The following is a 27,352-nucleotide window of genomic DNA, read 5'->3' as shown; positions in this document are numbered from 1 at the left end:
CTCTCTCTTTTAAGTGGGCTGCATAATCATTTACTCTATAGTCTCGGAGGATAGAGTGCAAATATGTTTTAATAATTTCAGTCAGGGCACTTTAAAACTAATTTTAACTAGGAAGTCAAAAGTTTCTTTTCTTTAAAAGGTGTAGGAATAGGGAAGAAAAGGACATGGCAGTAGAGTCAATTTTCAATTTTTTATTATAATAGTACCAGTGGATGAATAAAATTCATAGGGAATTCTAAATTTTTACTTCACTTGTGATACTGATAATCACTGGCTGAAATCCAGAATAAAAGGTTAAAAGTTAGTATAAGGTTTGCAGATAGTAAATAATAAAACTGGCTTCCAGTTATTTTAAAACTGGGTAGCCCCTGGGGCGCCTGGGTGGCTCAGTGGGTTAAAACCTCTGCCTTGGGCTCGGGTCATGATCCCAGGGTCCTGGGATCGAGCCCCACATCAGGCTCTCTGCTCAGCAGGGAACCTTCTTCCTCCTCTCTCTCTGCCTGCCTCTCTGCCTACTTGTGATCTCTGTCAAATAAATAAATAAAATCTTTAAAAAAAAAAAAAAAAAAAAACCAACTGGGTAGCCCCGGGAAAAACCCTTAGCTTATATAATTTAAAAGTTGTGAAAGAATGTAGGGAAAGAATACAACACTCACTAATCAATGCTAAATAACTGAATAATTATTAATATTTAGGAGTCCTTAACTCTTACCTTACAAAGATGTAACTTAAAGATTTTTTAAATGTGAAAAATTAAACCATTTAAAGTCCTGTGAAGGGGCACCTTGGTGGCTCAGTGGGTTAAAGCCTGTGCCTTCTGCTCAGGTCATGATCCCAGAGTCCTGGGATCGAGTCCCACATCGGTCTCTCTGCTCATCGGGGAGCTTGCTCCCCACCCCCCAGCTTGGATCTTTGTCAAATAAACAAATAAAATCTTAAAACCAAAAAAAGTACTGTGAAAATATATAATAAATATTTATATTACGAATAACCTTAAAGCAAGAAAAAAGTTGTGTTTTTTTTGTTGTTGTTGTTGTTTTTTTAAGATTTTATTTATTTATTTGACAGAGAGAGATCACAAGTAGGCAGAGAGGCAGGCAGAGAGAGAGAGGAGGGAGCAGGCTCCCCGCTGAGCAGAGAGCCCGATGCGGGACTCCATCCCAGGACCCCGAGATCATGACCTGAGCCGAAGGCAGCGGCTTAACCCACTGAGCCACCCAGGCGCCCCAAGTTGTTTTTTTTTTTAAGATTTCATTTATTTATTTGAGAGAGAATGAGTGAGCATGAGCATGGGGGAGGGGCAAAAGGAGAGGGAGAAGCAGACTCCCCAATGAGCAGGAAGTCCGACGACGTGGGGCTCACTCAGACCTCAAAATCATGACCTGTGCAGACACTTAACCAACTGAGTGACCCAAGAACCCCAGGAAAGGAGTTTCTAAGCATGACACAGAGCAGAGGGCGAAAATTCATGAGAAAGCTGAATTAATTTAGCAACTCCATCTCAATGACAAAAAGCTGAACAGATTGAAAAATCAGCAACTCTTCTTGGACCCTGAGACAGGAGAGGACCCAGGGATTAAAGAAACTAGGGAAAACAGGAAGACAGGAAAGGGCCCAAGATTAAAGAGACAGGTCAAATCGGGGAGTGACCGCTTACCGAAGCAGAGACCCACAAACGGAAACCACCTCAGGAACCAGTCCCGGGGGAGGAAAACCTGAACTGTAATTAACAAACAGCTGGAGGTTCAGTAATACACAACTCTGAGAATTAAAAACTCCAGGGAAACCCAATCATAGACCCAATGTTCTCCAGCAAAAATATTGTGAGATTTACCTCCAAGAGCTCAACCAGGTTCCTATGGTAAATAATGAAGAAACTCCCTCTATCTAGCAGGGAACTTGAAAAAATTTTCCTTTGAAAAGGAACTGATCTGAAATAAACCAGAGCACTCTGTTCTTGTTAACAAGGCCTGCCTTGACAGCCTAACCTGCTGGGGTTTTGTCAGAGCCCAACCACCTAGAAGAAGGGAACTATCCAACTCCAGCCAGGGCTAGCATCTGTGTAGAAGAAGAAAAGCATCAAACTCCAGTCCACTTAGCCATCCTGTCCCACCCAAATGGGGGGGAAATACTGAGAAACACTTACGAAGTTCACAATCCAGAGGCACAGGCTCACTGAAAGACTGACACCTACTCATAGGACTATGGGATCCCACAGCTCACTGTCACAATTCTTTTTTTTTTTTTAACTTTTTTTTTTCAGATTATATTTATTTATTTGACAGACAGAGATCACAAGTAAGCAGAGAGGCAGGCAGAGAGAAGGGGGGAAGCAGCCTCCTTGCTAAGCAGAGAGCCCAATGTGGGGCACAATCCCAGAACCCTAAGATCATGACCTGAGCCAAAGGCAGAGGCTTTAACCCACTGAGCCACCCAGGCGCCCCTAACCATCACAATTCTAAAGGCCTATTTATACCAGTTTCTTTTACCCAGTATATCATGTCCTTTATATATTATAATGATAGATATATGTCATCATACATTTGTCCAAACCCACTGAACGTACAATACCAACCATGAATCCTTGGGGTAATTATAAGTCAATATAAGTTCATCCTTGGAAAAAAATGTACAATTTTGGTAAGTGATGCCAGTAATAGTGAAGGCTACGCATGTGTGGAAATAATGGGTATACAGGAAATCTCTGTATCCCTCTCAATTTTTTTTTCTCTTTTTGAGAGGGAAAGGGGGAGAGAGAATCCTAAGCAGGCTCCACACCCAGCACAGAGCCCAATGTACGGCTCAGTCTCACAATCCTGAGATTATGACCTGAGCTGAAATCAAGAGTTGGACGCTTAACCAACTAAGCCACCCAGCAGCCTTTCCTCTCAATTTTACTGTAAATCCAAAACTACTTTAAAAAATACTTTTTTTTAAAGACCTATAAATGAAAAGTGAAATAAAAATAAAGAACTTTTAGGGCATCTGGCTGGCTAAGTCAGTAGAGAATACAACTCTTGATCTTAGGGTCATGAGTTCAAGCCCCACACTGGGTGTACAGGTTACTTTAAAAAATAAAGATAAAATTAAAAAAAAAAATAAAGAGCTCTTTTTTTTTTTTTAAGATTTTATTTATTTATTTGACAGATCACAAATAGGTAGGGAGTCAGGCAGAGAGAGGAGGAAGCAGGCTCCCCACTGAGCAGAGAGCCTGATGCAGGGCTCCATCCCAGGACCCTGGGATCATGACCTGAGCCAAAGGCAGAGGCTTTAACCCACTGAGCCACCCAGGCACCCCAAGAGCTCTTTTTGATTAGTGAAAAACACATCAGTAGAAATATGGGCAAAGGACATAAGAAAGTATCCCACAAAAGAAACACAAGTGTTCAATTAAAATTTTAAAAATGATGTTTAGGGTGCTTGGGTGGCTCAGTGGGTTAAAGCCTCTGCCTTTAGCTCAGGTCATGATCCCAGGGTCCTGGGATTGAGACCTGTATCGGGCTCTCTGCTCGGCAGGGAGCCTGCTTCCTCCTCTCTCTCTGCCTGCCTCTCTGCCTACTTGTGATCTCTCTCTGTCAAATAAATAAATAAAATCTTAAAAAAAAAAAAAAAAGATGTTTAACCTCATAAATGACAAAAAAAATAAAAATGATAATCATGAAATACCATTTTGACTTATGACATAGGCAAGTATTTATTTATTGGTAAGGATTTTATTTATGTGTGAGAGAGAAACAGCAAGAGAGGGAACACAAGCAGGGGGAGTGGGAGAGGGGAGAAGTAGGCTTCCCACTGAACAAGGAGCCTGACATGGAACTCGATCCCAGGACCCCAGGACCATGACCTGTGCAGAAGGCAGACCCTTAATGACTGAGCCCCCCAGGCGACCCTATACAGGCAAATATTTAAAGGACCAATAACTCTAAACGTCAGGAAAAGAGCACACTAATGTTGGTGGGAAAAATAACTGGGACAGTACTTTTGGAGAGTACTTCAGAAACACGATATGCAACTAATGTGAGGGATACACTTTCCAGTTTGACACCTGTGAGATCAGTATACACCCTACACATGATGGCACCTCTCTGTTGAGAACCATCTCTCTGCTGAGAACCAAGGAGTAGCATGCATAAATTGGTTATTATTCCTGGTGCCATGACAGGACAATAGCAACACTGTGGTGGTTCAGATATTAAAACATCATTTGAAGAAGGAATTTAAGTCATGTTTATGGTCTGAAGACTTTCCTTTGACAATTTCTAATATTGTTAAGAGAATACCAGATTTCTAAAGTACATAATCTGAATCTACTCAAACCCCAAATTGAGAGACACTGCACAAAATAACTGGCCTGTATTTTTAAAAAAATATATCAAGGCCAAAAAACAAATAAAAACCAAGGAACTGTTTCACATTAAAGAGGTCTAACCGTTGAAAATAAAGAAACCTGAATATGGGCCGTGGGTGACAATATTGTATGAATGTTCAATTTCCCAAGATTGAAAACTATGTTGTCACTATGTAAGAGAATACTGTTTTAAGGAAATACAGACCGAATTATTTAGATGGGAAAAGGCAAAATGTCCACTTTTCTCTCAAATGGTTCAGGTAAGGGTGGGAGCAATGAAAAGACAGATCAACAAAGAGGTAGATGGGGAGCCTGGGTGGCTCAGTGGGTTAAAGCCTCTGCCTTCGGCTCAGGTCATCATCTCAGGGTCCTGGGATCGAGCCCCACATCGGGCTCTCTGCTCAGCGGGGAGCCTGCTTCCTCCTCTCTCTCTGCCTGCCTCTCTGCCTACTTGTGGTCTGTCTGTCAAATAAATAAATAAAATCTTTAAAAAAAAAAAAAAAAGAGGTAGATAATGAACGACAAAAGCAAATGGAGCAAAATGTAAACAACAGATAAACCTGGGTTAAAAGATATATGGGAGTTCCTTAGCCTAGTTGCAACTAAGTTTGAAATTATTTCTATTTTGAAGTTCTAAGGAAAGAATGAAAAATGAAGAGAAAGAAAATACCAGCATAAAAACATACACAGTAGGTCATCCTGGAAATAACAGAGGATGTCACTTTTAAAAAATGCTATCTTGTCAACATGAAAAAAAAAATCAGTAATAACGAAGTCAAAAATTGATTCTTCATTAAAATATGAAGACATTTTAGGAAATCCTTTACCAATTTATTTGCCTGAGTACACAGACTAGTTTACTTTAGAAAATGGAATTTAGAGTGATTTTTTCCACCTTTATTTTTATACTCCTGAATATGTTGATAAGAAACATGTATTTTTTCATCATCAAATATATATAATTAAATCATTTTATTTTATCTTTGAAAAATATTTTATTTATTTATTTATTTGAGAGAGAAAGCATGAGCAGTGGGGAAGGCAGAGGCAGAGGGACAAGCAGACTCCCTCCCCACTGAGCAGGGAGCCCAAGGCAGGGCTCAGTCCCAGGACCCCAACGCGCTCAGTGCCAGGACTCTGAGATCAGGAGCTGAGTGGAAGGCAGACACTTAACCGACTGAGCCACCTAGGAGCTCCTAAATAAATTTTTTTTTTTTTTTTTTAAGATTTTGTTTATTTACTTGACAGAGAGAGACAGCGAGAGAAGGAACACAAGCAGAGGTGGGAGAGGGAGAAGCAGAGAAGAGAGCCCCAACCTGGGATCATGACCTGAACCAAAGGCAGACGTTTAACAACTGAGCCACCCAGGCACCCCTAATTAAACCATTTTAATGGGGAAAAGTACATTATACAATAACAAGGTGGCAAGCCACAGTTTCTAGTGACTTTTGTTCTAAACACATTATCCTGATTATTTAACCAAAATGTTTTTATACATCTGAATAAAATAAGAAATAATTTCTCAGAGACGCAAAATGACCTAAGTGTGATTTGAACCAAATAAGCTCATTTAATATTGGGATTAAGTAAATTAATATCAAGACTGGTAAAAACAGAGACTAATAAAATAAATTCCACACACGAATCTATTAAAAAAAAAGTAGATCAATTTTAGACTGAATTAGCCTTTCTTCAAATCATATTCATTTCATTAACATTTTAATGTTCCACTGGCATTAATTTCTTTCTATACGGGACATAGTCTAGTTCTTTTAAAGTTTTTCTCTTTATTCTAGAATCTAGTGTTATTTTATAACATATTTGTTAAGTATGAAAAGGAAATTTCTTTGGGGGCGCCTGGGTGGCTCAGGTGCCTCTGCCTTCGGCTCAGGTCATGATCCCAGGGTTCTGGGATCGAGCCCCACATTGGGCTCTCTGCTCAGCAGGAAGCCTGCTTCCTCCTCTCTCTCTCTGCCTGCCTCTCTGCCTACTTGTGATCTCTGTCAAATAAATTTTAAAAAATAAATATATTAAAAAATAAAAATAAAAGGAAATTTCTTTGGCTATCCACCTTTTAAATTTCAAAAATTGGTTAAAAAAAGTAATTCTTACATATTTTTAGAAATACAATTATCTTTGCTTGCATTACTATTTTAGCCCAAAACAAGGAAATTCTTAATTTCCTTAAACAGGATCTTAAATCTTCTTCTTGAGAGGCAAAGTCTACATTATTAAACTAACCAATTTGATTAATAATTTTAAATTTGTCCCAACACTTACTGTGCCATGATTCTTCTGGAAGTGAATGACTTCCTGGTCATCTTCAAATGTACTACCCAATACCATTTGTGTAACAGACTTCATAGCAAAACCAAGCATATGTTGGCAGAGGGGTACATGCTGGGCCTCTGGGTATGAGAGCCATTTATCTAACAATTCTTCTGAAAGCTGAAAGAGAACCGAAAAGCACAATGATTTATTATTTCCTCTTTTTAAATCTTAGAAAAACTCAGAAAGTAGGTTAATTTCACAGATGAACTCTAATCAAAGTAAACATTCAGGTGTTTACTTGATTTGCCAAGCTAACACTGGTTTCACCTACAGTTATACCCTCAATGGTTCAGGTTCAGATTCTGTCAAAGGGTTGATTTGCTAAACAAAACAGAACCACCACAACAGTAAAAACAGAAAATATAAATTGAAAGTTCAAGAGCTGGAAAAACGTTAATCCCAAAAGAAATTAAGAGACTAAAATCTTAGTCTCTATTTAAAAATAATAAAGGTTCGGGGCGCCTGGGTGGCTCAGTGGGTTAAAGCCTCTGCCTTCGGCTCAGGTCATGATCCCAGGGTCCTGGGATCGAGCCCCTCTCTGCTCAGCAGGGAGCCTGCTTCCCCACAGCCTGCCCGCCTGCCTCTCTGCCTGTGATCTCTCTCTGTCAAATAAATAAAATCTTTAAAAAATACATAAATAAATAAAAATAAAGGTTCTAAAATTTATAAAATAAGAAATAAAAAAAAAATAAAGGTTCCTCACAGTGCCTGTGATATGGTAAGTAAGCAATAAACATATGAAGATGTGAAACCTTACACATGCTTCAGTGACAGACACTTCTCAGTCTCTTTGTCATTCCTTCATTCAACAAATATTTTAAAATCCCTTACGGAATAAAACCAGTGAGTAGTAAAGAGATCAAAAGCTATGGAGTCAGAAAAACCGTGCTTTCCTTCTAGCTCAGAAGCAACGTGACTTTGAGCCATTTGCTTGACTCTTCCAAGGTTCAGGTGTCTCAACAGGTAAAAGCACATGACATCAGCTTCGTGCGGCTGCTGTGATAGATAATTATACCCATGCCACACAAGGGAGGAAAGGTTTTTTAAGATAATATACTTAAGTTCCTTTTCATATCAAAACCATGAAAGTTCTGTCACAGTATAAAGGATTAAAATTAAGGGTTGTGAGAAAGAGAATAAGATGAAAAGAATCTCACCATGTAGGTTTATACCAACTTAAAGTATGCATCTGGAATATAATACCTTCTTTTTGGAGAAAGGGAAGCTTTAATGATTCCATAGTATCAAGATTAATGAGTTGAACCAGTTAATACACTTTTTTTTTTAAGATTTTATTTATTCGTTTGACACAGAGGGAGAGCGAGCACCAGCAGGGGAACAGCAGGCAGAGGGGAACGCAGGCTCCCTGCTGAGCAATGAGCCCAATGAGGGACTCGATCCCAGGACCCTGGGATCATGACTGAGCCAAAGGCAGTCACTTAACCGACTGAGCCATGTAAGCGCCCCTGAACCAGTTAATATACTTTAAAAGAACTCTTTGAGGGGCGCCTGAGTGGCTCAGTGGGTTAAGCCGCTGCCTTCGGCTCAGGTCATGATCTCAGGGTCCTGGGATCGAGTCCCACATCAGGCTCTCTGCTCAGCAGGGAGCCTGCTTCCTCCTCTCTCTCTCTCTCTGCCTGCCTCTCTACCTACTTGTGATCTCTCTAAAAATAAATAAATAAATAAATAAAAAATAAAAGAACTCTTTGAGATGGGTGAACTATGGAGAAAACAGGAAGATAATGATCAAAACAGAATGTACTTATATAATTTAAAAATTACTTTCATGTTATGAACAAAATAATCCCAGATACTTTAAAAACTTAGAATTCTATAGTTACGGGGCACCTGGGTGGCTCAGTCATTAAGTGTCTGCCTTCAACTCGGGTCACGCTCCCAGGGCCCTGGGATCCAGACCCACTTCAGGCTCCCTGCTCCAGAAGAAGCTTCTTCTCCCTCTCTCATTTCCACTTGTGTTCTCTCTCTGTCAAATAATTAATTAAAATCTTAAAAGAAAGAAAGAAATTTTTAGGAATTCTATAGTTATTACTGAAGTTCACATAACTTCATCCTAAAGGTGAAAAGGGATTTTGGAAACAAACCATTAAAGTGAGGCTATTTCTTGGCAAAATCAGAACAGACAATTTAAGTCTGACTACAGATAATCACAGAAGTTCCAAATGTGGAAGGTAAATACTGAGGGTAAAAAAGCATTCTTATAGAAAAAATAAAACATATTAATGGATATAAAATAAATCCTTAAGATTTATTTTATCTAAACATCAAAGTTCTTTTGCCTCAAAAAACATTATTTTCCTTAATAAGCATGGGATTTTACCTCAAAGCTCTAGGAAAAGTATTAACTTGCAACCATCTCAGATGCCAGCATAAAACTGGGAAACCCAACTGAGGGTTCAGTGTTCGCGCACTCAGATACTGAAGTGCCAGATCTTACCCTCTTCATCACTCGGTCTACTCCTGAGTATCTAATCTGTTTTAAGTAAATTGTCAGGCCAAACACCGTGTGTCAAAGCTACATCCTCATAATTTATGATCTTAGTGTTGAACCAAATGTTTGAATTTATTCCAGGTAGCACATGTCAATGCCGGGCCTTCACCTTGATCCTTACATTTAAAGGATAATTTGGGGTGCCTGGGTGGCTCAGTTGGTTAAGCAGCTGCCTTCGGCTTGGGTCATGATCCCAGGGTCCTGGGATCGAGCCCCACATTGGGCTCCCTCCCTGCTCGGCGGAGAGCCTGCTTCTCCCTCCCCTCTGCCTATCTACCTACTTGTGCTCTCCCTGTCAAACAAATAAATAAGAAATCTTTAATAAATAAATAAATAAAGGAGAATTTACTTTGGTATAAAGTGTGCGTTCCATTGATTTATTTGTTCACTTGATTTTCAAAATGCTAACATTGTTCTCTCACTATTAAGTACATGTCTTTTTCCACTCATTTGAAATGCCATTCATTATACAGATTCCCATATGACCTTGGAATTTTTTCTGAACATTATTTTGTTGACTATACATATGCCACTATCACAACTTTGAAAATTTACTGTTATGTTTATGTTTTCTATTACTATTCTCTTTTTCTTCTGAATGTCTATTTAAATTCTAGTTAGTTAACATTAGTGTAATATTGGTTTCAGGAGCAAAATTTAATGATTTATCACTTACATGTAATACCCAGTACTTATCACAAGTACCATCCTTAGTAGCAGTCACCTATTTATATTTAGCCCATTCCCCATCTAGATAGATGATCTGTCCATTGCTGTAAGTGGGGTGTTAAAGTCCCCTTCTATTATTGTATTATCAGTAAGTTTCTTTCTCTTTTTTTTTTTTTTTTTTTTAAAGATTTTATTTATTTGACAGAGAGACAGAGATCACAAGCAGGGGGAGCAGGCAGAGGAAGAGGGAGAAACAGGCTCCTCACTGGGCAGGGAGTCTGATTTGGGCAGAAGGCAGACGCTTAACTGACTGAGTCATCCAAGCACCCCATCAATGAATTTGTTTGTAATTAATTTATATATATGGGTGCTCCCAAGTTGGGGACTTAAGTATTTACAATTGTTAGATCTTCCTCATTGAAAAGCCCCTTAATTATGATAGAATGCCCTTCTTCATCTCGTTAGTCTTTGGTTTAAAATCTAGTTTGTCGGGGCGCCTGGGTGGCTCAGTGGGTTAAGCCTCTGCCTTCGGCTCAGGTCGTCATCTCACGGTCCTGGGATCGAGACCTACATCGGGCTCTCTGCTCAGCAGGGAGCCTGCTTCCCCCTCTCTCTCTGCCTGCCTGTGATCTCCGTCTGTCAGATAAATAAATAAAATCTAAAAATAAAAATAAAAATAAATAAATAAAATCTACTTTGTCTGCATAAATATGACTACTCTGGCTTTCTTTCAGCATCCATTAACATGATAGATGTTTCCCGAGCTCCTCACTTTCAATCTGCAGATGTCTTCGGTCTAAAATAAGTCTCTTAGAGGCAGCATATATGGATGGGTCTTTCTTTTTTTAACCAATTCTGATACCTTATGTCTTTTGATTGGAGTATTATTCTTTTTACCCTCAGAGTGATTACTGAAAGACAAATTTAGCTCTGCTGTGTTACCTATAAAATTGGTGTTTGTGGTGATATTCTCTCTTACTTTCTAGTCTTTGTTGCTTTTGGTCTCCCCCCCTCAAAAGAGTCCCCTTTAATATTTCTTGCAGAACTGGTTTAGTGGTCACAGTCTCATTAGTTTTTGTTTGTCTGGGAAACGTGTTCTCTCTCCTGCTCTTCTGAATGACAGCCTTGCAGGATTAAGTAGTCTTGGCTGCATATTTTTCCCATCCAGCATGTTAAATATATCACTTTCATCTGGCCTGCCAAGTTGCTGTGGAGAGATCTGCTGTGATCTGATCTGTCCTTCCTTGGAGGTTAAGCACTCTTTTCCCCTTGCTGCTTTCAGGATTCTTTCCTTTGTCTGTGTATTTTATGAATTTCACTATGATATGTCTTGGTGATGGCTGGCTTTTGTTGAACTTAGTGGGAGTTTTCTCTGCTTCTTAGATTTCAATGTCTGTTTATTTCCCTAGATTAGGAAAGCTTTCAGCTATAATTTGCTCAAATAAACCTTCTGCTTCTTTTTTCTTTCTCCTGGGACTCCTATGATACAAATGTTATTATACTTTAAAGAGTTCGTGAGCTCCCTAAGTCTACAGTCGTGATCCAAAACCTTTCTTACCGTCTTTTTTTCAGCTTTGTTGTTTTCCATAATTTCATCTTCTATATCCCTCACTCATTCCTCTGACTCATTCATCCTTGTTATCACTGCATTCAGTCGGTTTTGTATCTCCATTACAGCACTTTTTATTTCAGCCTGACTAGTTTTAAGCTTTTTTATCTCTGTGGTAAGGGATTTTCTAGTATAATATGTGCTTTTCTCAAGCCCAGCTTATCTTTATGATTATCATTTTAAATTCTGGTTCAAACATCTTGCTTGTATGTATTTGTGATAAATACTTGAACATAAATTCTTCCCATTCTTTCTTTTGAGGTCAATTCCTCTGTCTTATCATTTTGTACCTGCTTTTGTGTGTGTGTGATAGTTATGAAAGCCTACTGCATTTCTGCTCCTGAGAGTAATGGCTATATTAAGAATAGGTCCAAGGGGCACCTGGGTGGCTCAGTAGGTTAAGCATCCAACTCTTGGTTTCGGCTCAGGTCATGGTCTCAGGGTCGTGAGGCTGAGCCTTGTGTTGGGCTCCACACTCAGCGGGAAGTCGCCTGGAGACTCTCCCTCTCCCTTTTCCCCTTCCCTCTGCTCTCTCTCTCAAAAATAAATAAACCTTTTTTTAAAAAAAGAGGTTTAAAAAAAAAAAACAAACAGATCCTATTTTCTCAAGAACCGAAGTTTTGTGGCACTCTATGATCAGTAGATTTGGTGCATGCAAGGGGTCTGTGAGGGTCTTCTGGGAGTGGGGCCTGCTGTGCTTCCTTCTCAGGTGCACTTGCCCTAGTGGAGATGCAGGGCACAGGGGCGCAGCGCTTGTTGTAGCAACTCTGATCTCCACTGGGTGGCGCTGTTTTGCCCCCTGAAGTTGGTCAGTGCTGAGGGCAAGACAGAAAATAGCGTTGCCAGGATATTTCCTCCCCATGTTGTAGCGTGTTGACAGTTAACAAAAACCCAGCGCCCACTGAGAAGTATCTATTCAACAGAAACTGCACCTCGGTAAAACAGTGGAGTCTGATGTTTTAACTCAAGGTTATTTCTAGCTTTCTTCTCTCCCCAGCTCAGTAGTAGCATGGTGGCCAAAAGCCAACAGTATTGTAGATACCACAGAGACCTGACATCTTTGGAGTATTATTAAAAGTGTAATCACCGCTAGTCACCAAAATGGTCACTGAAAATGGAGTAGGGAATCCCAAGATTCTCTCTTCCCCAAAAGCAAGTAATGAGCTGGCTAAAACTATCACAATCATCTTCTAAAAAAGCTCTATAATGCAGTAAAAAACTTGTAACAACCAGGATAGAGCTTAGTGAAGAAAGAAGCTGTGACTTTGTGGTAAGTGGTAAGCTCGCTCTGTGACATTTTAAACAACCTGCCTACAGCCCCAAACCCCAGATAGGCAGAAGCTGTGAGAACAGCAGTCCACATCCCTGGTGCAGAGCGCTAGGAAGAAATAAAGACATTATTCTCCAAGAATTGTAGTTATGAGTCTCAACCTGCCTGGCACCTCCCGTCAAGTACTGGTGCAAAGACCTCCCTTTGTTTTGGACAACCCAATACTCCTGGAGTGTTCCCAAGGACACGTTCTTGGGTGGCTTCCGCCGAAAACATTTAAAGGCACAGGTACTGGGCACAGCAGCTGGGGCAAGAAACAACACTTGGAACAAGCAATAAACAGACAAAGAAGCCTGGAAAGGAAGCGGTTAGGACAAGAGATAAATGTGGGAATCTTTTGAAAGTTTCTGTCTATACCAGGGGATTAAGAAAGCCATACACATCCCAGCAGGACACATGCTTGAAGGCCTGAGAAGACTCAACTTTCACATATGACAGGTCCTCTGGCTCCAATCAAGTAGGAAGTAAAAAGTCGATTTATAAAAGGCCCAGATAAGTGTTAAAGGAAGGCCCAAAGGCAAAGCCAATCTACAAATATTAGAAGAGAATTTTTTCTTTTTACTTCTCTTTTCTTTTTTTAAAAGGATATTTATTTATTTATTTGACAGAGATCACAAGTAGGCAGAGAGGCAGGCAGAGAGAGAGGGAGAGGGAAGCAGGCTCCCTGCTGAGCCGAGAGCCCGATGTGGGACTCGATCCCAGGACCCTGGGATCATGACCTGAGCTGAAGGCAATGGCTTAACCCACTGAGCCACCCAGGCGCCCCTCTTTTTACTTTTCTTTTGTCAAGTGTTTAAGGTTAAATCTGTCAAAACGCCAGCTGACCATGAGGCTCACCGAAGACACTTCAGTGGCCACATATGAGAATACAGACCTTACAAAAACAGTTCAGGAAAGACACTCAATAAGCAAGCAGCAATAACCCACAATAAACACCAAGAGCAAACTCTGAGGATGATAAAGAATCTGATTTCAAGAGTTGCCATCCACAGCTTTGCCCTCTCCAACAGTCCGGAGCTCAGTCCTGGGCACATGGGATCTCTCGTGGGCCCTCTCAGACCTAGAATCAATGACTGCTCCTTCTACCTGCTATTCCCATATCCTTTAGAGTTCTCATCACTTCTGACCAGCCAACCTCTCACTACTCCAATCCCCTGTTGTACTTAATAATTCTTTATATTGAACTTTCCCTATTTAAGTAATTGTGTGCTTTCTCTCTTCTGACTGGACCCACTAGGATAAAGACCTCTAGAAACACTAACCAAGTTTTTCTTGGGGAAGGTACTCCAGAGCCTAAAGACATTAAAAATGTCACAGAATGTCTGGCAATAAAACAAGAAAAGGCATTAGAATTGGAAAAGAAATAAAACTGTCCATTAATCTCAGACACTAGGTTAAACCATTAGAGTTAATAAAGAAATTTAGCAAGGTGAATGACTAACAGGTCAATATGCAAAAATCAATTATATACATCAGCAAAAACAAAAAATGAAATTTAAAAACATTACCATTCATGATGGCATCAAAACCCCACTAAGTATCTAGAAGTAAATTTCATAAAGATGTACAAGACCTATACACTGAAAAGAAAGAAAAAATTATTAAGAAAAACTAAAGACCAAAGTAAGTGGAAGGGTACTCTTCCACATTCATGGACTGGAAGTTTTCATTACACGTGAAGATAACTTCACTTAAATCAAGTGACGTACACAATCACCTAGTTTATGATAAAGGTAACATTACAGTACAATAGAAGAAAGAGGATTCTCAGAACACGTCTCAGAACAAGTCTCAAAACAAAACCTCAATGACTATCTTCATGACAATTAGGATAAAAAAACATACCTCACACAGGACACAAAAAGCAGTAACCATAAAGGCCATTTACATGTTTTCTTGAGTGAACTGCATGCTCACTTTTTTAGCCATTTTTCTTTTGGAGCTTATATTTCTTTTTCTTTTCTTTTCTTTTCTTTTTTTTTTTTTAAAGGATTTTATTTATCTATTTGACAGAGATCACAAGTAGGCAGAGAGGCAGGCAGAGAGAGAAGGGAAAGCAGGCTCCCCACTGAGCAGAGAGCCCGATGCGGGGCTTGATCCCAGGATCCTGAGATCATGACCTGAGCCGAAGGCAGAGGCTTAACCCACTGAGCCACCGAGGCGCCCCTATATTTCTTAATAGTGTGTAAAAGCTTCTGTACATAGCTGGTTTTTAAATGAAATCCAGGGTGCATTACAGTTTTCTGGTGAGCCTTCTTAAATGAGACATTACACATTACAGGAAAAAAAGCTGTAGATGGTATTTCTGAACACCAAATTTGGGACCCAAATGGTATCCTCTAGCCTATTAAGACAATGGGTTACTTACCAGAGATTTGAACTGTGACTATTTTCCCACAGATCACTGCTGATTATATAACTAACAGATTAAGTGCTGGTAAAGTCTTTTTTTCTTTTTCCCTTTTTTTTTTGGCCATAAAAATTTTGTTACCAGTACCGTCACTTGCATCACATAATTGCACAGTGATATACCCATGGCTACATCTACTTGTTTTGTACAGTCCTCTACAAAACAATGAAAATATAAAAGTCTCAGGCAGGATTTTTCTCTAGGCACATATACCTAGTACATCTGCTAGAGGATTGCGTGAATCTCTTTTAGTTTGTGAATCCTGACCAGTTTATGGTAGATGAAAATTCTAACTACCTGCTGATGAGCTTCATTTGAGAGTTCAGTGTTCCATACTGACTTACCATTGGTAGTAATGTCTAATTCTATGATAAATCCTTTCATTCCTAACAGACTGCTTTTTTAATTTTTTTTATTTATTATTTTATTTTTTTTTTAAAGATTTTTTATTTATTTATCAGAGAGAGAGGGGGAGAGAGCAAGCACAGGCAGACAGAATGGCAGGCAGAGGCAGAGGGAGAAGCAGGCTCCCCGCAGAGCAAGGAGCCCGATGCGGGACTTGATTCCAGGACGCCGGGATCATGACCTGAGCCGAAGGCAGCTGCTCAACCAACTGAGCCACCCAGGCGTCCCCAGACTGCTTTTTTTAGACAATCCCTTCCAATTCTTTCATGTGTGGCAGATGTGCATTTACAAGAAAGACAGAACTACCCAGTGGCTGAATGAGAGGAATGTGTCTAGACTAGACTGTTCCTTCACCAACTATATTTATATGATATATAAGCTGTAAAGACTATCTATGATATATGAAGTATAAAGAACTGGAAAATGTATGCTATTAATCTTATCACATGTCATAGGATACAATATAATTTAGACATCTTCAGGATGTTCATATTAAAATACCAAGCCAATTTCAACTAACATAAAATTAATTATATTACAGACAAATAAGGTTTGAGATATAAGTGTACCTGGAGGCAGACTTACAATTCAACAGATAAGATTTTAAGGTATATATCAGTTGTTCAGAAAGAATACAAACTTGCTTTTCACAAAAAATCTTTAGGTAATTATGGTAAACTTACTAGAATTTCTGAGAAGCAAATATTTTCAACTCCAACTTACACTAGGGTATTACTGTGACCACAAGCTTAAAAAAGATTTTGAAAAAAGGAAGGAAAAAAACTAGCCAAGCAAAATTACATCACGGGGTCGCAGAACCAAACTAGAGAAACAATGTGCCAGACTGGGATGATATCCTGGTCCTACTCTTTACTAGTTATATGACCCCGGACTAAATAATTTAACCACCTTTTAAAGTGGCAAATAACAATACCTACTTCTAAGTTGTGAGGCTTTAATGAGTTCATACAAGCTATTAAACCAACAAACTCAGTAATTTTCACTATTAACTATTACAAGCTGTCAATTAAGAGGATTCTGGACAACAGTCCTAAATACTAAAATCCAAAAATACTTGTTAAATCAGAATTTCCCCCCAAAAGTAACAGGAGAATATGCGGTATTAGCATAGGGAAGAGAGAAGTCACACTCACAGAATAAAAGTGGAGCTTTACGCACAGCCTTGGAGCAGAGACGGTCAGGACAGGAAGGAGCCAGAAGTCAGAGGACGAGGGTTGAGAGGATTAGAGAAGAATCAGAACACAGAACTCGGATCTGAACAACAACAACAAAAACAAAGGCAAAAGGTTTATTATGTCAACATGAAGTATACAACTTATTTTGGGGTGGTGACTCTGGTAGCAGAGTCTCTCCGTAGGGAGGAGGCCGGTGCTCTGACAGCTGCACTGTTCAAGCACTTTCTTCCCGATCAAACATTTAGCGGCACTTCTCACTAATGCCTGAGCTGAGTAACTGGCTTGTACCGTGGGGTCGACAATATGAACCCAAAACACATTTCTTACATTTGGACCCAATCGATGGACCAAAATTTTAAAATGTGATGGAAGAAACATGAAAATTGGGAAATAATTTTCTATCTTGATTTGCCTTTAATTAGACAGGAAGAGAAAAATCTGGAGTACAGAGCAACAACACAAAAGAGTGAAAGCCTGGGAAATGGAGCCTATGATAAAAGATTAAAAAGTTGGAAAAACTGGGGCACCTGGGTGGCTCAGTGGGTTAAAGCCTCTGCCTTCAGCTCCGGTCATGATCTCAGGGTTCTGGGATCGAGCCCTGCATTGGGCCCTCTGCCCGGCAGGGGGCCTGCTTCCTCCTCTCTCTGACTGCCTCTCTCTCTACTTGTGCTCTCTGTCAAATAAATAAAAATAAAATCTTTAAAAAAAAAAAAGTTAGAAAAACTTAGTTTGAAGCGGAGAAGAAAAGAGTAATTAAGGCTTTTAACAGTAAATATTACTAAAAAGAAAAAGGCAGCCCTATCAATGAAAGCAAGGCAAAGAGAAATAAGCGAAACTCCTTGGAGATAGTAAATACAATTAAATACAAAAAGATGTTGTTTACTGACAAATGTTAGGTGTTTAAACAGAACAGAAAGGAAGATTCTGACTGGCGAATGCTTAGAGAAAAGCAATGTAACTGCTTCCAGGGAGGACAATGAGGGATGACAGAAGAGTCATGACAAGCCGAGAAGTCAGTCCGAGAGGCTTAGAGACCATGACGTGAACACAGTCAGTACAGAACCTTGAGACTCCAGATGGGAATGATAATAATGAGGTGGGGATTTGGTGTACAAGTCTCCTGATGGCCCCGTAGACTTAAGAGCTGGAAGCAAAGAGACCAATCAATATCCAGCCATGGTGAAAGGCCTTGTTTTTAGGAGGAAAACTGTAGAGAGGAGCCAATGTATTAATTAATGCTTCCAGTAAACTCAGCAAGCCAGTCTCAAGCCTTGAATAGGAAGTATGAGTTTCAAATAGACCTCTGATAAGGAAAAAATGGCGTTAAGCATTTATCAAATGCTATTTTTAAAAAGTGGCTAAGAGTCAATAACACATCCTCTTAATAACTATTAGGCATTCTATAACTCAAAAAAGTTACACTGCTAGGCCATTTAAAGAGCATGTCCTCATTACTATGATGTTTGGAATTTGCTTTAAAATACTCTAGAGAGAAGATAAGGGAGGTAAGTAGGGGCAGAGATAAAGAAAGACGGAGTCTAATTTGGTAACTGTTAAAATTTGATGAGAAGAATATGGATGGTCATTATACTATTCTATAACTGTTCCTTTAAATTTCCCATGATTTTAAAATTTATTTATTTTATGTAATGCAAGAATAAGTGGGGGGAAAAAAAGAAGCGGGGTGTGTTTATGCTCTTGGGAGTGAATGTGGATTTAACTCTACAGAACAGAAAAGTCAGAAAAGTCTTCTATGTAACCCTCAAAATGAGACAGCTATAGGCCCATCAACTATAACAACCCCGCATGAGGGGCACCTGGCTGTTGGCAGAGCATGTGACTTGATCCTGGGGTTCTAAGTTCAAGCCCCACATTGGGCACAGAGCTTACTAAACAAAAACAAAAACAAAAACAAAAACAAACAAACAAAAACAACTCACACATGAAAGAGGGAATGTGTTATGCAAGTAGGAAACATTAAAAAGGAAGTGTTTCAGAGAAGCAGGAAAAGCAAGAAGAAATGTTAAAAGAACAGAAGAATTGGGGAGGATGATGATCAGGAAACAAATGGCAGGAAAATCCACTTCTGGGGGGGTGTGGGGAAGGAGAAGTATTTCTTGAGAAGTTATTGTGTCCTAAAACCTGTTGTTAGGTATTTTACATCATTGTCTCACATAATCCCCACAGCAAATTTGTAATGTAGTAAATGTTGTTAAGATGAGGAAATGGGGGGTGCGTGGGTGGCTCAGTGGGTTAAAGCCTCTGCCTTCGGCTCAGGACATGATCCCAGGGTCCTGGGATCGAGCCCCGCATCGGGCTCTCTGCTCAGCAGGGAGCCTGCTTCCCTTCCTCTCTCTCTGCCTGCCTCTCTGCCTACTTGTGATCTCTCTCTGTCAAATAAATAAAATCTTAAAAAAAAAAAAAAAAAAAGACGAGGAAATGAAAGCTCACAAAAAAGCTAAGTAACACACAATCGTGCAGACACTAAATGGCAGAAGCAAGATTCAAAGCTTCTTGGCCAAGCTTCACCTTCACAATATAAAATAATGCTCTTTCCAATGAGCTTCATTAAACATAGGACAAAATAAGTAACTTCCTGTGAAGCACACACATTAGAAAAAAGTAGACAGCACAATCGAAGAAGGGAGAGAGATAGGAAAATCAGTTTTTGTCATGTAAGTATATACAGATTGTCACTGTAATTTAGAGAAGGTGCACAGAGAAGGGTACATCACTATACCGGGGACTAGAGGAGGAGTTAGCCAGGCTAGATGAGAAAAATGTTTCTTGAAAAAAAAAAAAAAAGAGCTAGACTCATTTTTACTGAGGGTCTATTCTACACTAAGAGCCAGATATACAGACATAACTGAAATAGACCCTCCCTCCATGGAGCATACACTTTAGGACACAGACATTCAAAGAATTATCCAAAACGTAATTAACAAATTGGAAAGTGTTGTAAAGGTAAGTACAGACTGTCATGACAGCAGCTAAAAGAAGACCGATCTAGGGACAGTGGAATGATCAGAAACAGCTTCCCTGGGGAAGTGACATTCAAACTAAGAGCCGAAAGATGAACATGCATCTACTGGGTGTGGGTGCTTAGAACTGACAATCCAAGCAATGGGAACAGGATATACAGAGGCCTTGAGATGGGAGAGAAGAAGGAATAGAACTAAAAGAAAACCAGTGTGGCTAGAGTATCAGCAAGCACAAAGGAGAATGGGAAATGAGACTGGAAAAGTAGGCAAGCTCAATCATCAATGGTCTTTAAAACTGCACGGGCACCTGAGTGGCTCAGATGGTTGAGAGTCTGCCTTTGGCTCAGGTCATGATCTCCAGATCCTGGGATTGAGTCCGTGTTGGGCTTCTGGCTCAGCCGGGAGTCTGCTTCTGCCCCTGCTTGTGCTCTCTATGTTGCTGTCTCTCTCAAATGAATGAATAAAATCTTTTTAAAAATAAATAAATAAATAAAACTATTTTCAATATTCAAGAGTTCATTCCAAGAGCAAAGGGAGGCCAGTGGAGGTTTTTGATCAAGGGAGAAATAAAATAAGAAATGCATTTTGAGGGGTGCCTGAGTGGCTCAGTGGGTTAAAGCCTCTGCCTTCGCCTCAGGTCATAATCCCAGGGTCCTGGGATCGAGCCCCGCGTCAGGCTCTTTGCTCTCTGCCTGCCTCTCTGCCTACTTGTGATCTCAGTCTGTCAAATAAATAAATAAAATCTTTTTAAAAAATTAAAAAAAAAAAAGAAATGCATTTTGAAAATATCTATTTTCAAGGGTTTTGAAGCTCAAGTCCACAGATACCAAAGGGTCTATGCCTAGAATGCAGGAGTTCATGAACTTGAATGAGGGAGAAAAATCTTTTTTAATAACCTTTAATTGAAATTTAGCATTTCTTTTAATTGTGAATATAGGCCCTTGGCTGTCAGCAATATAAATTTCAAATATGTTCACATTATCTTACACTTATTTTTAAACTGTCAAAATAATGGTTTTGTCCCTCATAATATCATTACTTTAATTAGTTATAGAAGTTTTGGGGGCGCCTGGGTGGCTCAGTGGATTAGGGCCTCTGCCTTCAGCTCAGGTCATGATCCCTGGGTCCTGGGATTGAGCCCCGCATCGGGCTCTCTGCTCAGCAGGGAGCCTGCTTCCCTTCCTCTCTCTCTGGCTGACTCTCTGCCTACCTGTGATCTCTGTCTGGCAAATAAATAAATAAATAAAATCTTTAAAAAAAAAAAAAAAGTTAGAGAAGTTTTGTACCCAGCAATCCAGCAATCGTACTACAGGTATTTACCCAAAGAATACAAACGTACTAATTCACAGGAATACATGCGTTCCTGATGTTTATAGGAACATTATAATAGCCGAATTATGGAAACAGTCCAAGCGTCCACTGGTTGATGAGTGGGTAAGATGGTGTGTGCGTGTGTGTGTACATGTGTGTACATACAGACATACACATGCACACATATATATATGCACAATGAAGAATTACTTAGGCATAAAAAAAATGAAATCTTGCCATTTGCAACCACATGGATGGGTCTAGAGAGTATTATGATAAGCAAAATAAATCAGAGAAAAACAAATAGTACATGATTTAACTCATTTATGGAACTTAAGACACAAAATACACGAACAAAGAGGGGGAAGAAAAAAGAGAAGTAAACCAAGAAACAGACTTATTTATTTATTTATTTATTTATTTGACAGAGCACAAGCAGGGGGAGTGGCAGAGGGAGAGGGAGAAGCAGGCTCCCGGTTGAGCAGGGAGCCCAATATGGGGTTCGATCCTAGGACCCCAGGACCACAACCTGAGCTGAAGGCAGACGTTCAACTGACTGAGCCACTAAGCACCAAAGAAACAGACTCTTGGGGCGCCTGGGTGGCTCAGCGGGTTAAAGCCTCTGCCTTCGGCTCAGGTCACGATCCCAGGGTCCTCGGATCAAGCCCCGCATCAGGCTCTCCGCTTGGCAGGAAGCCTGCTTCCCTCTCTCTCTCTCTCTGCCTGCCTCTCTGCCTGCTTGTGATCTCTGTCAAATAAATAATAAATAAAACCTTAAAAAGAAAAAAAAGAAGCAGACTCTGAACTACAGGCACAAACTGATGGTTACCAGAAAGGGGGTGGGAGGGGGATCAAGGAGCACACTCGCTGTGATGCGCACCGGGCGACGTAAGAACTGCTGAGTCACTCTGCTGTACACCTGAACCTAGTATTACACTGTATGTTAACTAACTAGAATTTAAAAAAAAATTAAACAGAATTAACAGAATCCATTAAACGTAAAAAAAATAAATTAATTAAAATTATGGAAATTTTGGAAGCACTGCTGGATCTTGTTATTTATTTATTTGCTTGAGAGAGAGAGCAAAAAAGAGTCCCAGAGGGGGAGAAGCAGACTCACCACAGGGCAAGGAGCCCGATGCAGGGCTTGATCCCAAGAAGGACCCTGAGATCAGGACCTGAGCCGACAGCCGCTTAACTGACTGAGCCAGCCAGGCACCCTGGATCTCGTTATTTAATGCATTAATAATGATACACGTATATTAAAATACTCCAAGTTTTTAAAAAATAATATTTTTGTATTTATATTGTTTTCCTTTATAGTCACACATTTTAAAATGTTCTCAGAAGGAATCTACAGGTTTTGCCAAAACTACAAGGGGTATGTGTCCCAAAAAGAAATTGAGAATCCCTGTAGAGGACAGAAAACCGAGTAGGGGAGAAGGGCAGAGAGAAGGTAGCAAGATACACTATCAAGGTAAGCCTATGGAAGCTTAATAGGATGTGGCCATGCTGAGAGACAGAAGCAGACCAATTTGAAAGATATTTGGAAGGTAAATTTGACATCAGAGACTCTTTCCAAATGTATTTATCAAAGAATACTTAGTGCTATAAAAATGCTTATAGTAAAATGGCAAATAAAAATGCCGGATCTGGGGCGCCTGGCTGGCTAAGTCGGTGGAGCATCTAACTCTTGATGTCAGGGTTTTAAGTTCAAGCCCCATGTTGGGTGTAGAGATTACTTAAAAATAAAATCTTCAAAAAAAAAAAAAAAGTTCAGAGTCTATGACTATCCATATAGTATGATGCTGACTAAAGTTCTACTGTGTAGAGAAAACACTAAAATGATAGGAAGGATTTTAAGACGTTAAACATGGTTATAGCTGAGTAATGGATACCATTAAAATTGTTCATTTTTTTCCTTAGGACTTTCCTAAATATTTCCATATTTTGTAAAATGACTATCAGAAAAAAGTAAGCATAATTTTAGTTATTTCTGGAAAAATTTTAATGACATGAGAAAATGTTTGTGATTTTTTTTAAAGATTTATTTATTTTTAGAGAAAGAGAGAATGAGCAGTGGGAGGGGCAGAGGGAGAGGGAGGGGCAATCCTCAAGCAGACTCCTCACTCAGTGTGGAGCCCAAGGCAGGGCTTGATCCCGGAACTCTGAGATCATGACCTGAGCAGAAATCAGGAGTCAGATGCTTAAGCAAATGAGCCAGCCAGGTGCCCCATGAGATGTTTTATAAAATTGTACGTACAGTATGATGTTTTCCACACATACATCTATAGTGAAATTATGGACGATTTCTTGAAAGTTCGACTTTCCATGTTTTCTACCGCAACCATTTATTAATAATTCCACAAATGGACAGAGTTTTGAACAGAAGAAAGGATTCTTTAAGATTTAAAATGAGAAGTAAGAACAAAAGATTGAGATGGATAGAGTTTGTTGGTGGGGAAACAGGATACTGGGGGAGCTTACAGGTAAGGGACTCTGGTCTCAGCGAAGCTGGAGGCAAGCAAAGAGGTCGTCAGGACTGGCAATACTAGAGTAAGGGTGAAGATCTGAAACAGTCCTACTGGGACACAGAGAACTGTGAGGTAGCACACAGGGCTCAGCCAAGGATCTTTAGGGTCAAAAGGAAAATAGTATGGATTAGTATTGTTCTCAAACTTTGTATATCATTTGTGGAACGAACTTTCTTTCTTTCTTTGACAGAGAGAGAGAAAGAGAGCAAGCACAAGTAGGCAGAGAGGCACGTGGGGGTGGGGAGCAGGCTCCCCACTGAGCAGAGAGCCCGATGTGGGATTTGATTCCAGGACCCTGAGATCATGAGCTGAAGGCAGAGGCTTAACCCACTGAGCCACCCAGGTGTCCCATTAGTGGAACGTCTTAAAAAAGTCAGGTCCCTCTCCCAGTATGACTCAGTTTGGTAATCACATCATTCCAACTTACACACAAGTACAGGTGTTTAGATTTCTGTTGTTTGTTTTGTTTCAGAATTTCAGAAGAATAAAAATCACCCTGGAGAGACAAGTAAGAGGGGGGCCTGGCTGGCTCAGTCAGTTGAAGATCTGAGTCTTGACTTAGGCTCAGGTCATGAGCTCAGGGTTGTCAGATCAAGCTTGGCAGGGGAAACCCACGCTCAGCAGGGAGTCTGCTTGAGACTCTCCCTCTCCCGCTGCCTCTCCCCTTGCCATGCATGCTCATTCTCTCTCTCTCCCACTCAAATAAACAAATAAATCTTTAAAAATAAATAAAGAGAGAGAGACAAGGAAAAAAGTACCAAGGGGAGGGGCGCCTGGGTGGCTCAGTGGGTTAAGCCGCTGCCTTCGGCTCAGGTCATGATCTCAGGGTCCTGGGATCGAGTCCCGCATCGGGCTCTCTGCTCAGCAGGGAGTCTGCTTCCTCCTCTCTCTCTCTCTGCCTGCCTCTCTGCCTACTTGTGATTTCTCTCTGTCAAATAAATAAATAAAATCTTTAAAAAAAAAAAAAAAAAAGTACCAAGGGGAGACACACTAATAGTCAAAAATATTATCTGTATTGTAGAATTCTGGGCCAAATTTCTTATCACCTTACCTTAAGCAGGAGAGCAAAATTACTCTGCAGAGACTTAGTCACACCACTTTCATATAATTTTTTCCTTGTGTGGTTTTCACTTACATTTGCAACACCAGAGTGATACCTTAATAATGACTTAAGCATGGTTTCAAAAGGGTCCGCTGAAACAGACAAATTAAACATTCGTGCGTCAAAGTAGTGACTCAGAAAACAAAAATGTAACAATAAAAACTCCAGCAGTAAAACAAACACATCAGGGAGGCAGGGCGGCAGCTGACAGCATGGCAACTTTTTCCCAACTCCTCTCATATCTTTCCTAGATATGAACAGTTCAAGAGGCAGTAAGAATTGGCAAGAATACCATATCCTGACTGGCAATTCTACTATAAATCATTAATACTTAACATAAGTTTTCTACCTACATGAAAACAGTATCTTTGACTTTATTAAAAGCTCATTCCACTGATATTAAAGGAAAATTGTTGTAATGGTCATATATTATGGTTAAAATTATTTAGCTGAGTTCAGAAACGTTTTCCTTCTTCACTTAATTTTTAAGTATTTCTTTAATGACTATATTGTTTTCATACAAAAAATACATTGTCATTATAAACAATTAAAACAGTAAAATAAAAAGAATATAAAATTCATCTAAATTTCGCCACAGAGATTCCACTGAACATTTTCAAGATTGTTTTTTATAGCTGTTAACATTACTTAACGGAGACAGACAAAACACATGTCAGATTTTGTAAAGAATACAAGCCCTTCTTTCAGAGCACTTCCAGGTCATTAGTATGGTCATTTAAATAATGTTTACATGCCTCCCCTACTCCCCCAATTACACTATGAACCCCACAGAAGCAGAGACCGTGTCTGGTTTCACTCATGTGTAGAAAACTTGGTGATGAAGAGCACAAACTCAGACCACACTGCCTACCTTCGAGTCCTAGCTCCATCACTAATTAGCTGAGCAACCTTGGGTCAATGACTTACCCTCTTTGTATCTCCATTTTCACTAATATCTATTTCATTGGGTTGTTCTAAGGATTAAATGAGATAATATGTATAAATGGCTTATAACCAGTGTTGGCATATAGTAGGCTATAACAGATACTGGTGAACAAAATAAAATAAATTTATGTCATCATATTAAAGCCTGAATATGTTTTTTTATTCAGCCACTGAAAAATGTTTAGGAGTGCCTGGGTGGCTCAGTTGGTTAAGCATCTACCTTCACCTTGGGTCATGATCCCAGAGTCCTGGGATCTAGCCCCACATCAGGCTCCCTGCTTGGTGGGGAGCCTGCTTCTCCCTCTCCTGTTCTCCCTGCTTGTTCTCTCTCTGTCAAAGAAGTAAAATCTTTAAAAAAAAAAGAAGAAGAAGAAGGAAAAAGAAAAACATCTAAGTTTGCTTCAAAAATTTTTTAATTAACATATAATGTCTTGTTTGCTTCAGGGGTACAGGTCTGTGAATCATCAGTCTTATACTACTCACAGCACTCACCACAGCACATGCCCTCCCCAATGTCTACAACCCAGTGACCCTATCCCTCCCGCCACCCCCCAGCAACCCTCAGTTTATTTTGTGAGATTGAGAGTCTTTTATGGTTTGTCTCCCTCCTGATCACATACTGTTTCATTTTTTTCCCTCCCTACCCCCTACAACCCCCCTGCTCTGCCTGTCAAATTCCTTGTATCAGTGAGATCATATGATAATTGTCTTTCTCTGATTGACTTATTTCACTTAGCATGATACACTCTAGTTCCATCCACATCATTGCAAATGGCAAAATTTCATTTCTTTATATGGCTGCATAGTATTCCATTGTGTGTGTATATATATATATACACACACACACACACACACACACACACACACACACACCACATCTTCTTTATCCATTTATCTGTTGATGAACATCTAGGTTCTTTCTCAAATTTTTATTGTAAATAATACTAATACATCTTTTCTCATTTACATGAATATCAATTTATATTATTTACATGAATATTTATATTTATATTATTTACATGAATATCAACTTCCTTATGGTATCACTGCTAAGCCAAAGATCCTATCAACATCCTCTCCCAAGTTTATAAAATATTTATATTCAATGTTTCTCCATCCCCTCATCAACAATGAGTTTTGCCAATATTTTTCATCTATTCCATTCAGATAGGTAAAACTCTCATTTTTATTTGCATCCCACTAATTATTAGTGAATCTGAAATCTTCATTTGCTTACTGGCCATTTTTATTTCTTCTTTCTTAATTACCTTGTTTTTGCCCATTTTTCTACAATTGCATTTTATTTTTATTTTCTCACTAGTTTTTATTTACTTTATATATAATGGGTGGTAAATAGTTTCCCCATATCTCTTTTAAACTTCTTCATGGCACCTTTTATTTTAGAGAAATACAGTAACCAATTATTACACAGCATGTGTAGTAATATGTGGCCAACACTCACCTCTCTCTTTTTCATCCTTTTTTAAGGTGTTCTTTTGTACTGAAATTTCTCATTTTTATGCAGACAGTTTTACCTGTCTTGTGCTTGATGTCCTAGATTTCATGTTATGGTAAGAAAAGGTTTATCAACACCCAACCCCAATTTAATACCTAACCATGTTTTCTCCTAATACTTTCAGGACTTCAAATTTTAATCGCCTGGAATTCATTT

The 27,352-nt window shown here is 39.5% G+C and overlaps 1 protein-coding gene across 2 annotated transcripts in view; it reads right to left on the bottom strand.

The window, feature by feature from the left end:
* Window positions 1-27,352, bottom strand: part of LOC116597160 (cytochrome P450 20A1) — a 60,600-nt gene that overhangs the window by 22,699 nt on the left and 10,549 nt on the right. The window contains exons 4-5 of one of the 2 annotated variants that reach the window (XM_032354487.1): window positions 24,685-24,827; window positions 6,629-6,796 (exon numbers count right to left, since the gene is read on the bottom strand). In XM_032354487.1, coding sequence (XP_032210378.1) covers window positions 6,629-6,796; window positions 24,685-24,827 — 311 coding nt within the window. Of the gene's footprint in view, window positions 1-6,628; window positions 6,797-16,765; window positions 16,823-24,684; window positions 24,828-27,352 lie in introns of those variants that run through there. The other variant, XM_032354488.1, reaches the window with a different exon arrangement.

The sequence above is a fragment of the Mustela erminea genome, chromosome 8, assembly GCF_009829155.1.
Source record: "Mustela erminea isolate mMusErm1 chromosome 8, mMusErm1.Pri, whole genome shotgun sequence".
NCBI lineage: Eukaryota > Metazoa > Chordata > Mammalia > Carnivora > Mustelidae > Mustela > Mustela erminea.
Note: the sequence above shows the minus strand (reverse complement) of the source record. Positions and strands in the feature narration are given on the sequence as shown.